Source organism: Manis pentadactyla, chromosome 5 (assembly GCF_030020395.1).
Source record: "Manis pentadactyla isolate mManPen7 chromosome 5, mManPen7.hap1, whole genome shotgun sequence".
Lineage (NCBI taxonomy): Eukaryota > Metazoa > Chordata > Mammalia > Pholidota > Manidae > Manis > Manis pentadactyla.
In genome coordinates, this window is record NC_080023.1 from 73749191 (window position 1) to 73761709 (window position 12519).

A 12519-nucleotide genomic window follows, 5' to 3' on the forward strand; every position below is an offset into this window, starting at 1 on the left:
AAAAAGACACTTAGACTATGTATAGTTGATTTTCATTGTTTATGGTAGTTATGTTTCATAAAGTTGCTGCAAACACAGAATTAGTGAATCCTAGCCATTGCTCGTGGGGTAATAGAGGGTCAGTCAGGTTCCTGTGGGGAGCCTCTGGTCAAGCTGATCAACACATAACCTTGTTTTGTGTGTGTTCATGTGTGGTTTTGTTTAGACACCTTATTTAATATGTATTTCTTACAAATGGTTAATTGTACTCAATATTTCTTTCTAATAAAACACTAGTCAAGAAAGATTCTTAACATTTTCCTGAACCTGAGTAATGTAACAGGAAATTTCTTTGGCTTTCAGCCTCACAGCAGGGCTGCCCACTACATGCTGTCGTCAGTCATCATCTCATGAATCCACAGAGTCAGCTGTTTTCCATCTTTTCTGTAGCTTCCTTATGCACTATGGATGCTAGTTTAGGACTTCTCATAGCAGCTACATGTACAGATATATTGGTGAATTTCTTCTGCCTTTTTTTAAAGATATACCCTATTGTTGAATTAACATTGAACTCAGAGCCAACAGAACTATAACTCATATATGAATGAGGCTCATCTAACACATGGATTTTCTCTGTGAGGCACATTACAGCCTTCTTGCTGTGGAACACTTAGGAACCCTAGACGGTAGTACTTTATCTCCACACTTGGGGGCCATTTTAAACAGCAACATCACCACCAAAAAAATACAAAAAGGTGAAAAACATGGCACTTAATAGACTGCCAAAAGGCCACTCATTTATAGTCTGAAAGCTGGAACAAGAAAGTAGGCCATCATCTTGTTCAGCTTCAGCTGAAAGTGTGTATATAGGATGACTTAGATGTTTCACCTCTGCACATGTCTAGGATTGGCTACAGAAATGTTCCAAGTATTGATTTTGGGGTTACAAATTAATTTTAGAGGATAGGAAAGTTCACAAGTCTGGAATCCACAGTGAAGAACAGCTTTACTTAGGAAGAGTAAAGGTGGGGGTGCTCGCACCAGACAAGAGGGGGATCCAAGGCTCACTCAGCATCGCTGGGACTCTGTCTCTTGTCTTAGCACGTCTGCGACTGGAGGTTTGTAATGTTTTCTAGGTGTCCTCCATCTGGCAGGGAGGGTAGCTTCCATCTGCCTCAGTTATCCTTCAGGGGCAAAAGGCAGCCTTCCCTGATCTCTGTGGAACTCAGGGGGGAAGGACTCTGACCAGTTGGGAGTGGGAGCCTATTTCGGGGGTGGCCTCTGGTTGCTTGTCCTGGGTCATGCCCATCCTTCTGCACAGCAGGTAGCTTGTTACCAGATAAAGGGGACTTGAGGGGAGATGTTAGACAAAAAAGCAGTCGATAATTCCCTTGAGGAATTTTTTTGTAAACTAATCTTCATTCGTAGAAAGCTTGCACCACACCGAGTCGCAGCTTTCTTTCACAGTGAGTGCATTTCAGTCATGGCCAGTTTCACCTGCACACCCTTGTTATGGATGAGAAGTGTTCCATTGTGTCAATATACTGAATCTGTTTATCCAGCTTTTGTCAATGGGCTTTTAGGTTGTTGTCATTTTTGTTTAGTATGAATAAAGCTGCAATGAGCATTGTTCATTCTTCATGTAGACATACAGTCCTGTTTCTTGATACCATATTTTTAGACACATTGTACTTGGCTGTTTAAGGGGATGGCTTAATGCTACAGCTGCCTAATCTTATCTATTAGCTCTTAATTCTGACTATTTCACTCTCAGAGGGGAAATTTATTTACAAGTTTACATCCTGTATTGTGTACTGACTACAGTTGAGTCATTCTGTAATGTTTTGTGTTCTTGCTCTTGTAGGTGACATATTAATCTACTGGGTGGCATGGTAGTCCAGTGGATAAGAGTGTGAACATTGGCATCAGACTTAGGCATAGTTTGGTTCTGGCTTTTTCTGGCTGAGTGACCTTGGACATGCTTCTTAATCTCTCTGAGCCTTGCTTTATTTGAAAATAAGACTGAAAATAGTCCTATGGTACAAGGTTGTTGTGATGAAAAATGCTTATTGGCATAGACTGATGTCTGATAAGCATGATGTTGCTTATATAGTTATTGGTAGCTGAGATAAGAACAATGTGAAACATTAAAAATGAAGAAGTGTGGATACAGCAATTTAGCACATTTGGAAAATGAAATCATAAAAAGATTATGATGATGCCTTGCCAATAGGTTTCAGCCCCGGAAAAGTTCACTATGGATTCAGTGTGACCAAAGAAATGCCAGTAAACGTTCTTGGGGTGAAAGGGTTATACCCAACTTTATTTCTACAGCAGCAGGTCAATCACTAGAATCCTGTCCACTCAGAGCGAGTCTGCATGCAGCAAGCTGGTCTTTGCCTCTGGGCCTCTCTGCCCATGCTGCCACCACTCCAGTCTCATCTCTGCTGCCCTGCAGCATTGCTGCCATACCACTATATCACGCAGAGCACTGGGCGGAGCTCTTTATATAGAGTCAATAGCAATGTATTGCCCACACGTGTGTAGTGAGCTAGCCAACCAGGGCCAGGTGAGAATCCTGACCATAGGAACCTTCACTTTATCCACAGATTATCTTAATGATCTCTTAAAATGTATACATTCCTACTCTCACCTCCCCACCCTACCCTCACTTTGCATTTTATTTCTCCCTTTTTGCAGTTAACTCAAAGAATAACATTTAAGCTTAATATTGTGTTAATTCTAGACAAGTCTAGACAAGAAATAAAGATCTTGGGAAGAAGCAAAACTTTCTGGTTAAGACAGTAAATTGAGATTCAGTTTTATATAGTATTTTGGGCTTTATCATGCCTGTCCTGAAAACCTCTAAAGGTCAAGAGTAAGTTAGGTAGCATTACTGTAGATAGCCAGATAATATACCAGTGTGTAGAAATACCATCTTTTATTTATCTGTTCATCAACTGATGCATATTTGAGTTTACTTTCATCTTTTGGTATTATGAATGGTGCTGCTGTGAATGTGTACAAGTTTTTGTGTGGTTGTGTTTGCAGTTCTCTTGTGTATATATCTAGGAGTGGAATTGCTGGATCATATGCTAACTCTGTGTTTAGCCTTTTGAGGAACTGTTTCCCAAAGCACCAGTGTCATTTTACATTCCTACCAGGAATTTAGGAGGGCTCCAGTTTCTCCACATCCTTACCAACACTTGTTATTATTTGTCCTGTTTGGTTATAGCCATCATAGTGTGAATGGTGGAGAGAGTTGAGCTTTTTGTTTTCATTCATAAGAAACGGAAGCATGAATTTTTAAAAGATAGTGAAACTTTGGGCTAGGTCAGCAGTAATCAATCAGCCAAAATTTGCTTACCTGATAAATTGAAGAGGTATGTGTTACACTGTGGTCTCTGTTTAAGGCAATTAAAATCTGGCTGAGGAGTTAAGTTATATCAAGAAAGTCTCCAATCAAGGCAGTATATTAGATGTGTCAGAAGGATGCAGGCTGTGGCTGGACTGGTCTCAGAAGCTTTCAGGTAGGACATGAAGCTTGACTCAGACACAGAAGGATGGGTAAGAGGGAATGGCAGAGAAAATTGTATTTTTTTTTCCATTTCTCATTCTGTTTCAAGTGGTGAATTACTACTATTACCCCAGATAATAGTAGGCTACCTAAAATAGTTAATTAGTTTAAGAAATTTAAAAAAATTAAATGAGCAGAAAAAGGAAAGGTGCTGTGAGAAAGAACAAGGTGAAATCATGAGGGTAATTCGAAAACTATTATTGCCACAATGGTTTGGAAAGATTGGTTCAGCAAGTCTCCTGTACGCAGAGTTCCTCTTCAGTGTGCTGAAAATCACACCCTGACTGTGTTCACTATTAATTTACACAAAATTTGTTTAGAAATGTTATTTTAAACTCATACAGCATGAAGGTATGTGTCATATCATGACTATTTTCCACGAGAGTATTATGTGCTACTTTGAGATGCAAGGTATCTGAAGAATGTTAACAGGGGGGGTATTTTTTAAACTGATTACATTTATTAAAGTGATTTTCTTTTACCTATTTTTTTGTTTGTAACCTATTTAACAAAACTCTCTCCTAGACTACATGACTTCCTGAAGGATAAGAACAATGTTATGTTGGGGATCTTGGTCTCTGGGCCAGCCTGGGATCAGCACCAACCTGCAAGGGATTGTGGCCGAGCCACAGGTGTGTGGATTCGTATCGGATAGCAGCGTCAAGGAAGTGGCCTGTGGGGGAAACCACTCCATGTTCCTGCTGGAGGATGGGGAAGTTTACACATGCGGGCTGAATACCAAGGGGCAGCTGGGCCACGAAAGGGAAGGAAACAGGCCAGGTGAGTGCAACGCCTCTGCCTCCATGGCCATTGGGAAGGCTGAGGAATGGGCATTGCTGGTCCAGGATCGCCTCACGAGGTGTTTATCTTTCCCGGAAGCTCTGAACCGTGCAGGTTTCCTGGACGGTTTGGAACTTTGAAGTCTAATTCACGCCTTTTGATGGAAAACCAGACTTTTCCTTTTCTGTCTTGTTAGATAACATATGTAATATCAGTTACTGGGGAGGGAGGTTGACAAGTTAGCTCAGTTAGAGAACTAGATTTTCCCTGGTAACTGAATGCTAAGACATGATGATCGTTTTGTAATTCTTGTCCAGTCACTGTCAGAAGCATTTCCCCTTTGTTTTCCTTCTAATTACCTGTTTGTTCATTTATTTCTGTAACACGCTTTTGTTAAGTGTTGTGGGCTGAGCCCTGAGCTTGGTGTTGTGAGTAAAAAGATGAGAGAGATTGTCGTGGTGTGGCTGTCGGAGCCGCTTGTGGAAGGGTGTGCGGGGTAAGTTGAAGAATATGCTGGGGGAATGGGGAAGGAGGAGTTCTTTCTCCCTTTGGGGATTGAGTAGGAAGCATGGGTAGGACTTGAGTGTGTGTGTGTGTGAGTGAGGGAGTGAGAATATGGCAGGAACACCAAGCTTCTTGCACACATGTGAGTACCTAGTGATTAAAAAAGGCCTGGGTATCACGGTGCAGTCATTCAGGAAATGTTAAGTTGTGTGCAAGACAGGTGATGGAGGGCAATGGGAGGATAAACTGGAAAAGTAGGCGGCTAATGAGATCACTTAGGTTTTGGTGTCTCTCCTTTATTTAGAAAAGTTGCCGGGCATATTCAAAGTCCATTGGTTTGAATTTCGTTTTCTTTGCACTTTTTCTAAGTTTGACCTTGAGTATATATGTAGTGTGGCTCTGTGAGGTACTTCCCCAGTCTCAGATTTCAGCTGCTTTTGGAATAGTAGTGCTGATGATTAAATGAGTCTCCTTTTGGTGAGGAGTGATAAGGTATAGGGTCTTAAATTTTAACATGTTGTGTTTGTCATACTAACATGGGCACGTGCCATTTTCTTTGTATCATTTTTATTCAGTCCAAATCAAATTGAGTTACTGAAGCTTCATTAAAGAACAGTCTTGCTGTTTTTTCCCAGATGAGTTTACTCTTTTGTGTTCATTTAGAAAAGTCAGTTTGTCATCAGGATGAGCTAACTTTTTTCCATGACACTATCTCCCACTTTTCTCATATTTATTTCCTCTGATGGCTTGTGGCTGTGTTCCATAGTTCCCAGCCCAAATGTCAGTATTAATTTATAATTGTTAACTTTCATGATAAAGGGCTGCAGGCTGATCTTAAGCAGAATTACGTAAGTATGTGAAGGATGGTTTGTGGGCTCCTTGCCCATTCTTTGCCTCCAGGTTCTCTCCCTGGCATCCTCTCAGACCCCACACCACCAGGCCTGCTCACCTGGAGCCATACTCAGTGTTCTAGCGAGGGGTTCCTCACCTGTGGGCCCTGGACTCTTGAGATTTCAAGAAGAGGATTTGTAGTGTAGTCCCTATGTATGTACACCTTTATATGTACGATGTACTTGATACCATAGGTTTTCAAATGTAGATCTGTTCATTAAGATAAAAATTCAGTTAACAGTATGCACCCACCTCAAACACTAAGTTAGCAAATTCTACTCATTGTGTGTTTTACCAATTAATATAATGCAAAAGTATAAGAAGCAACTGTTACGGAGGTGGGAGGATAGCTTTTGCTTTTAAAAATGTTTTTCTTATTGTAAAGATTAAGAACCACGGGTTTCTTTCCCCTCTTCCTGTTAAAACTCACTTGTGTCTTCTGTGGAGTTCTGATTCTTGCTGTTTGCCCAGGTGAGAGCCAGAATCTAGCAATTCTTGCCTACAGAGGGATTAATGCAAGTAACAGCCCAGCAGAGGGTCCTTCCTGTGGGAATGTCTGCATTCAGCCAGGCCTTAGAGATACTTAATGCCCACTTCCCATCAGTGATCCCTGAAGGATTGTAGTCACCCTGGCCTGCCCTTGAAGGGTGTATTTTAGGAGCCAGGAGATCTTTCCTGTATCCTCCAGAGTCAGCGTGAGGGAGAACTCTGGAGCAAGACAAGCCTGGTGGAGGCATCGTCTCTCTGATGGGTATTTCTTCGCCTCAGTGCCCTCTCCTGTCAAAGGAGACTTCCTGTGGTAGTGCAGCTCTTGATGAAGTGGATTCAAATGTGGAAGGAGACTCTGCCAAGCTACCTGTGACCTGTGAAGGCCACCCTCTTCACACCCTTCCCCTCTGTCTCCTTTGTGACTCTGCCTTCTGGCAGGTAGTCCCCCAGCAGGGCCTGTCGCTCAGGCTTGCCTCACTGTACACCTTTATCTTAGGACCTGGCTGGGAGGGTTCAGCCTGAGGTGGCAGGTGAGAAAGGAAATGAAAACCTTGCTTGCACTCCAGCAGTAGCAAAGATCTGTGGCAGGCACCATGGTGAGCGCATCTGAGTGCAATCTCACAGGCTTCTGGTGGAGCCTCCTGACAGCAACATGGAGCTAGTGGTGGGTGGTTGCTGGGCCCCTGGGAGTGAGTGAGAAGTGTTGGAGCAGTCCCTCTGCTTCTGCCTGTGTGGGGGTCAGGCCAGCACCTTGCGCAGCCTGCAGCCCACTCCCCCATAGGCAAAGTGGAGTGATTGCAAGAGACTTGAGCTAGAAGTGTGTCAAGAAGGCTTTGATATTCAACCACTGAATCCAGCCCATGCTTGTAACCTAAATTTGGAATAAGCAAGGCTCTAGTGTACATTATAGTAGGTTCCAGAAATTTCTGTTGTTGGTTAAGCTTGTCTGTTAATTATAAACTCCATAGCAGCTGTGGAATAGTGCCTCTTTGAATGGGAAGATTATATACATGGGTAGGTGCCTCTCTCTTTTCCAACTTTTTCACTAGTAGGTGTTTTCTAAAGTGGGTACCATGGGTTTATTTTTAATGAGCAGGAAATGGAGAATGGGCTTGCTTTCTGTATGTGCTCATTGAGAACTGTGACCTGGAGAGCTGCTAGGCATGGAGGGGAAGTCAGTGACAGACCCTGTTTCAATAGCTGTGCTGGCCCTGCCCACAGGAAGGCTACCCCCACATAACCCCTGTGGTGTTTGGCGGGGGTGGGGGGGTGGGGGTGGGGTTGGGGGGGTAGGGGGGGTGGGCGGAGAGTGGATGGGTTGGGAGCTTGATAGAAGGCCATTTTGCCAGAGAGGATGTTTGTCAGGGCAGAGGACAGGTCTGTGATTTTAAGTTGGCATCATTGCCCAGACCGAATGACTTTGCAGTGTGAAGGATTAAAAGACTAAGGGGAAGGAAAGGTGGAAGAAGGCGGTAGTGTAGGAGGTGTACAGGATGAAACTCTTCTATTTGAACATTTGCCCTGAGCAGCCCTGCCAATCATCGAATATGACTTTATATACTTTGTGTCTAACTATGCAGTTGCAAGGTACAAGAATCTTTTTTTTTTTTTGGCAGAAATCCTGTACTGGGACAGAGCACTGTTTTAAAGCACTCCACATGATTTTAAATGGTTTCTTCTTTTTTTCCTCCTTGAGAACATCTAAGTTTTCTATTGCTTTTGCTGCTCCTGAGGCTACTGTGCTCTCCATGTACTCTCGCTGCTTAGTACTGCCTTTATGTGACTAACTTGGTGTATGTCTCTCTGTATGGTGGGGAGGTGTTTCAAGGACTCACCAAATACTGAAACTTCTGGTTATGAAGGCCCAGGTATTTTCCCAGTGTGTCAGGTAGTCTAGGGTTCTCACTTAGGTGTGTCCATGATTCATTCATTTGTGCTTTTGGCCAAGAACAAGAGGCTTGTGATTCCCAGAAGCATTTTTCATGGACAGAATATTAAAGTCCCATCTAAACTCAATGTCTAGCTTTTTGAAGTGAGCGTTGGATTATAACTGTTTTTGCATATTCCTTGACTGTATGCGTTCTCTCCACTTTCTCCCTGTAATTCCAACCTTATCTCCCCCACAAATTCTCAGAGATAGTTTCGGCAATTCTGGCATTGTAGGATCATTACTGACTAATTTCCTCATGTTTCTACTCATGAATTCATCTCATAATTTCCTAAGACATGTTACACAGCTGTATTATAGGAATACTTGTATGCCTTGTCCCCTTTTTTACATAAAGCAAGCAAACAAAACATGAGTTTTTCTAAATTATGATCTTTAAAAAAGTAAGTACAGTGAGTAATCTATAACTGAGCATAAAGCAAATCTTCAAATATTTTATTAAGCTAAAATAGAAACTGGTTGCCTATGGAAAGAAATTCAAAAAATTTAGCTCAGTTTACCATGCCTCCCTTATTGCTACCCAGCTATATTGTCAACAGTGCTCTCCAGCTAAACTGACAGGTCTCCTTTCCGTATACATACTTTGATTTTCCATATTGGGACTTTTAGCATAAGCTAATGGTTGTATTAGTTATTAGGAATGTCTGAATTTATGTAAACCTCCTCTAATTTTTCTTATCTTGAGTAGGCAAGAGCTGTGGTGCTGTGGTAGGTGCAATTATTCAGTTGAATTTAACTTTGTTAAATTTTTAAAATTCTACATAGTCATCCAAGGAAACCTTTTAATAGCAACCCCCCAGTGTAACAATTTCTAAGCAGACTCTAACATTCTATACAAGCCTGTTGGATTTGTATCTGTGATTGGTTCCTTTTACTTCCCTCCTGAGTTACTCTTTTTCTTGCAGGTAATTTAATCCAATTCACATTCATATTTTGTATTCAATCTAAGCATTTCCATAATGTCCTTCACCATATGTAATGGATCCCCTGCTGTTTGGTAAATGAGGTTTATAAAGCAGAGCATCTCAAAAGCGTTAATTCCCAGAGCTGTGGTTGCTGCTAACCCTGGTAGAAGTAATACATGGAACTAGTTTATCACGTTGCTTTGGGCATCTGAAGGATGCAGTTACTGCCGTGTTAATCAGCTTTTGCCACAAAAGGAAACTAGCTGAGCTGAACGGAAATAGAGGAAGTCCTATAATGACTTCCTGTTATTGAGGTATATGCTTCCATGGGCATAACTCTGATATAAAAGCCAGAAGGTGCCATAGGAAATGTTCGGATCTCAACATTGCACTTGTTTGGGGCCCTGTGCTTTCCTCTTTAGGAATGGCAGGTGGTCTGGGACGCTGCACAACCCTTTCTGATGTTGATAACAGTGGTAATCAAACCCTGTGGGATGTGTTGACCTCTTTGATAGCTGAGTGGACAGTTTTCTGGTCCAGAGGCCTACAGATCCAGAGCAAATATCATTTAACAATTTTGTTTTCTGGTGTGGTTAATCAAAAATTACTTTTTCTGTCTATGGTACATTTTTTCTGTCTGTGGCATTCAGCCTACTTTCCTTAAAGATATTTGAATGTTTTAGAAAATATATACTTATTAATGAGTATTTTCTTTAATGTGAGGTGTTAATTTGTGACTTAAAAATTTGCAGTGTTAATAAGTAATTAATAGTGGTTTGCGTCATGGTACAAGAGACTCAGTTCATTTAGTTGTGAACTATATATATTATAAGCTCCCTTCATCTTGATGTCCTTAGCATTTTTAAGCTGATTAATGCTTATGATAGTCCTGTAAATTAGGTCAGTATTATCCTATGTATATGTAAAGGAGAACAGGAAGGGAGTTAAGTCTTGCTTGGATACTGACAGTTTGGTGTTAATAATCCTTGAATTTTGTACGTGGATATCTTTTTAACCTCAGGATGATCAGGAAGGCCCAGTAGAATTTTACTCTAAAACTGTTTCTCTTCCATTTAATTTGTACTCAGTCCTTATAAAAGAAACAAAAGGGATATAAACTTGGCCATCAGGAAGCTTGTACTCTTTAATTTAATTTACTGGTTAAATACCAAATATGATTGACCAGATGACTGTCTGCCCTTTTATGCTCTTTCAAGAGCCAGGTAATCTTGGGAAAAAGTGCACATGACAGTTCATTTCTCAAGCTCATGTATTTTGCCTTGCAATTTGCCCTCTTGTTCTGTGTTCCTTTATTTCCTTGACTAATTTACTTATTGTCATTGAATCAGTGATTCAGCAGATACTTGAAGAGTGACTAGACTGCTAGGTTCCTCATTTGTTCTTGATACTCTCAGAACAGAATACAGTTCTATTCTGTTCTGAGCCTACCCTTTGAGAGTTTATGGGCTTCATGGGAATATAAGGTGTATTTCTGTACAGGTTACATAATGCAGTCCACCATGTACAGAGCAAGTGATAAAGATCCTCTGTGTGTGAAAGTAAGAGTTGTAGTGAAGAGTTAGGTCTAAGCCAGGTCACCTACAGTGCTGAATTCTGATTTCTAACAAAAGTTGCCTTTTACACCCACCCACATGCACAAAGTCCATCTCAGTTTGTGAGTGCCTGGGAGGAGAGAGCTCTAGCAACTCAGAGAAGGGGCCAATTTGGTGATGGTGTCAGTGCTCCAGGGCTATTTCATGATTTTAGTGAGTAAGTCCACCCTTTAATTCTGAATTTTTGTGTTGTAATAATGATTTCACTGTTTGGTGATTTTGATGATCACTTGTCTAGCTTGGTGCTCCATGATCTTGAGATATGGTGTCTCATATCCTTGCAGACTTTGAATCATGTTTTTACTCATTAAGACATGTATTGCAATTTATAATTATTAAATGAGTCATAGCAGTTGAAATTGTTATTATGAATGATCTTAGAGTTAGGTAATTATGGAGATGTTACAGGTTGAGTTTGGTCTTCTCCATCCTTGTCCCCACCTCAACAAAGAATTGAAGAAACCAGACACACAATAGCAAAGCAGAGAAGTTTTATTGGAATACGCTCCTGGGCCAGAGTCAACGTAGACAAAGGCCCCAAGCCATTAGAGGAGGGTCTGTTTATCACAACCTATCAGGGAGGCACTTCTTTGATTGACAGGGTGAGGTCCTTTGACAGTTTTAGTTATACACCCATTGCTCTTGGTGCCCATGTCTCTTTCCAGAACACATGCAGAAAAAAGTCCATGGGGGGCAGGGGAGCGAAACTGCAATTTTATTTTAATGAGATTATGAGGAGGTGTGGTTTGAGTGGTTCTTAGTTTTGTTCGATTGTGCCCACTTTGGGATCTGGTTGCGATCGGTTTTGCCTGGTCCCATAGGCAAGGAAGTAATCTCCCTAGAAAGCCTTTGTTGTCTTAATTTGGGACCCCCTACCTGAGCAGAGTTTGGGCAGGTTTTTTTTTCTCCTTGAACCGTATCTTTCCCTTCCCTGGCTGCTCATGCTATCTTTCTACCTAACAGAGGCAGTATAATGAATAAGAAAGAGCATGAATCTTGGCTCTGCCACTCATTGGGTGTGTGACTCTGGGAAAGTTGCTTAACCTCTGTGTGTCTCAGTTTTTGTAGTTGTAAAATGTGGGTAATAATACCATCTGCCTATTAGGGTTGTTGTGAGGATTTAGTAAGTTGTGTGTCAGTTGTCTGGCATAGTTCCTGGCCCAAAATAAGTCCTCAATTAGTGCTAGCAAGTAGTAGTAGTAATTTATATTAATACCTTCCATTATGATTTTTTTAATTCTACTATTCCAGCATATTAATAAATTCATTACAAAAATACATATATTTATGTATATATAGATAACTGTGTTGGTCATTTTTATTCCTTTAATGCTAAGGAGTTCATGCATTATACATTCAGGACAAGGAGATGAGATAAACTAGGGTCATTAAAAAAGACTTCGTACATCATGCTCATTTTTTTATTTTGAGTTTTAAAGGACAGTCTGTTTTCTTTACTTCAGTTTTTTTGGGTCCTTTACCTTATTGGTCCCAAGAAAAGTCCCTTGGATATATTGGGCACTCTGTAAAAACTGGTATTCACATACAGACATGCATACAGATGATTATTCATGATTAACATTGCCTCCAGCATTCTGGTCCAAAATTGCAACAATAGGTGAAGCAAATTTGGCCATTGTGGACATTATGGTGTACCAAAGGCTACTTTGTGATGCTCCTGGAGGACTTGGTTTGGCAATACTTAGCCAGGTGATTTGATCTTGTCACAGCTTCAGAAAGTACAGTGCCATCTACTGATGCTGAGCCCAGCTGAATTCTGTGGGCAATTACTTTAGGTTTCCAGTTAGCTTTGATGGCGGTGAATCTCTGGAC

At 41.2% G+C, this 12519-nt stretch overlaps 1 protein-coding gene across 20 annotated transcripts in view; it reads left to right on the top strand.

The window, feature by feature from the left end:
• The window catches only part of HERC3 (HECT and RLD domain containing E3 ubiquitin protein ligase 3), a 113853-nt gene that overhangs the window by 7460 nt on the left and 93874 nt on the right, over nucleotides 1–12519 (top strand). For 9 of the 20 annotated variants that reach the window (XM_036922115.2, XM_036922120.2, XM_036922121.2 and 6 more), the window contains one exon: nucleotides 4082–4336. The exons of 4 other annotated variants lie outside the window; for them this stretch is intronic. In XM_036922115.2, coding sequence (XP_036778010.2) covers nucleotides 4111–4336 — 226 coding nt within the window. In that variant the 5' untranslated portion in view covers nucleotides 4082–4110. Of the gene's footprint in view, nucleotides 1–3392; nucleotides 3510–4081; nucleotides 4337–12519 lie in introns of those variants that run through there. 7 more of the 20 variants (XM_036922125.2, XM_036922126.2, XM_057502434.1 and 4 more) reach the window with 4 other exon arrangements.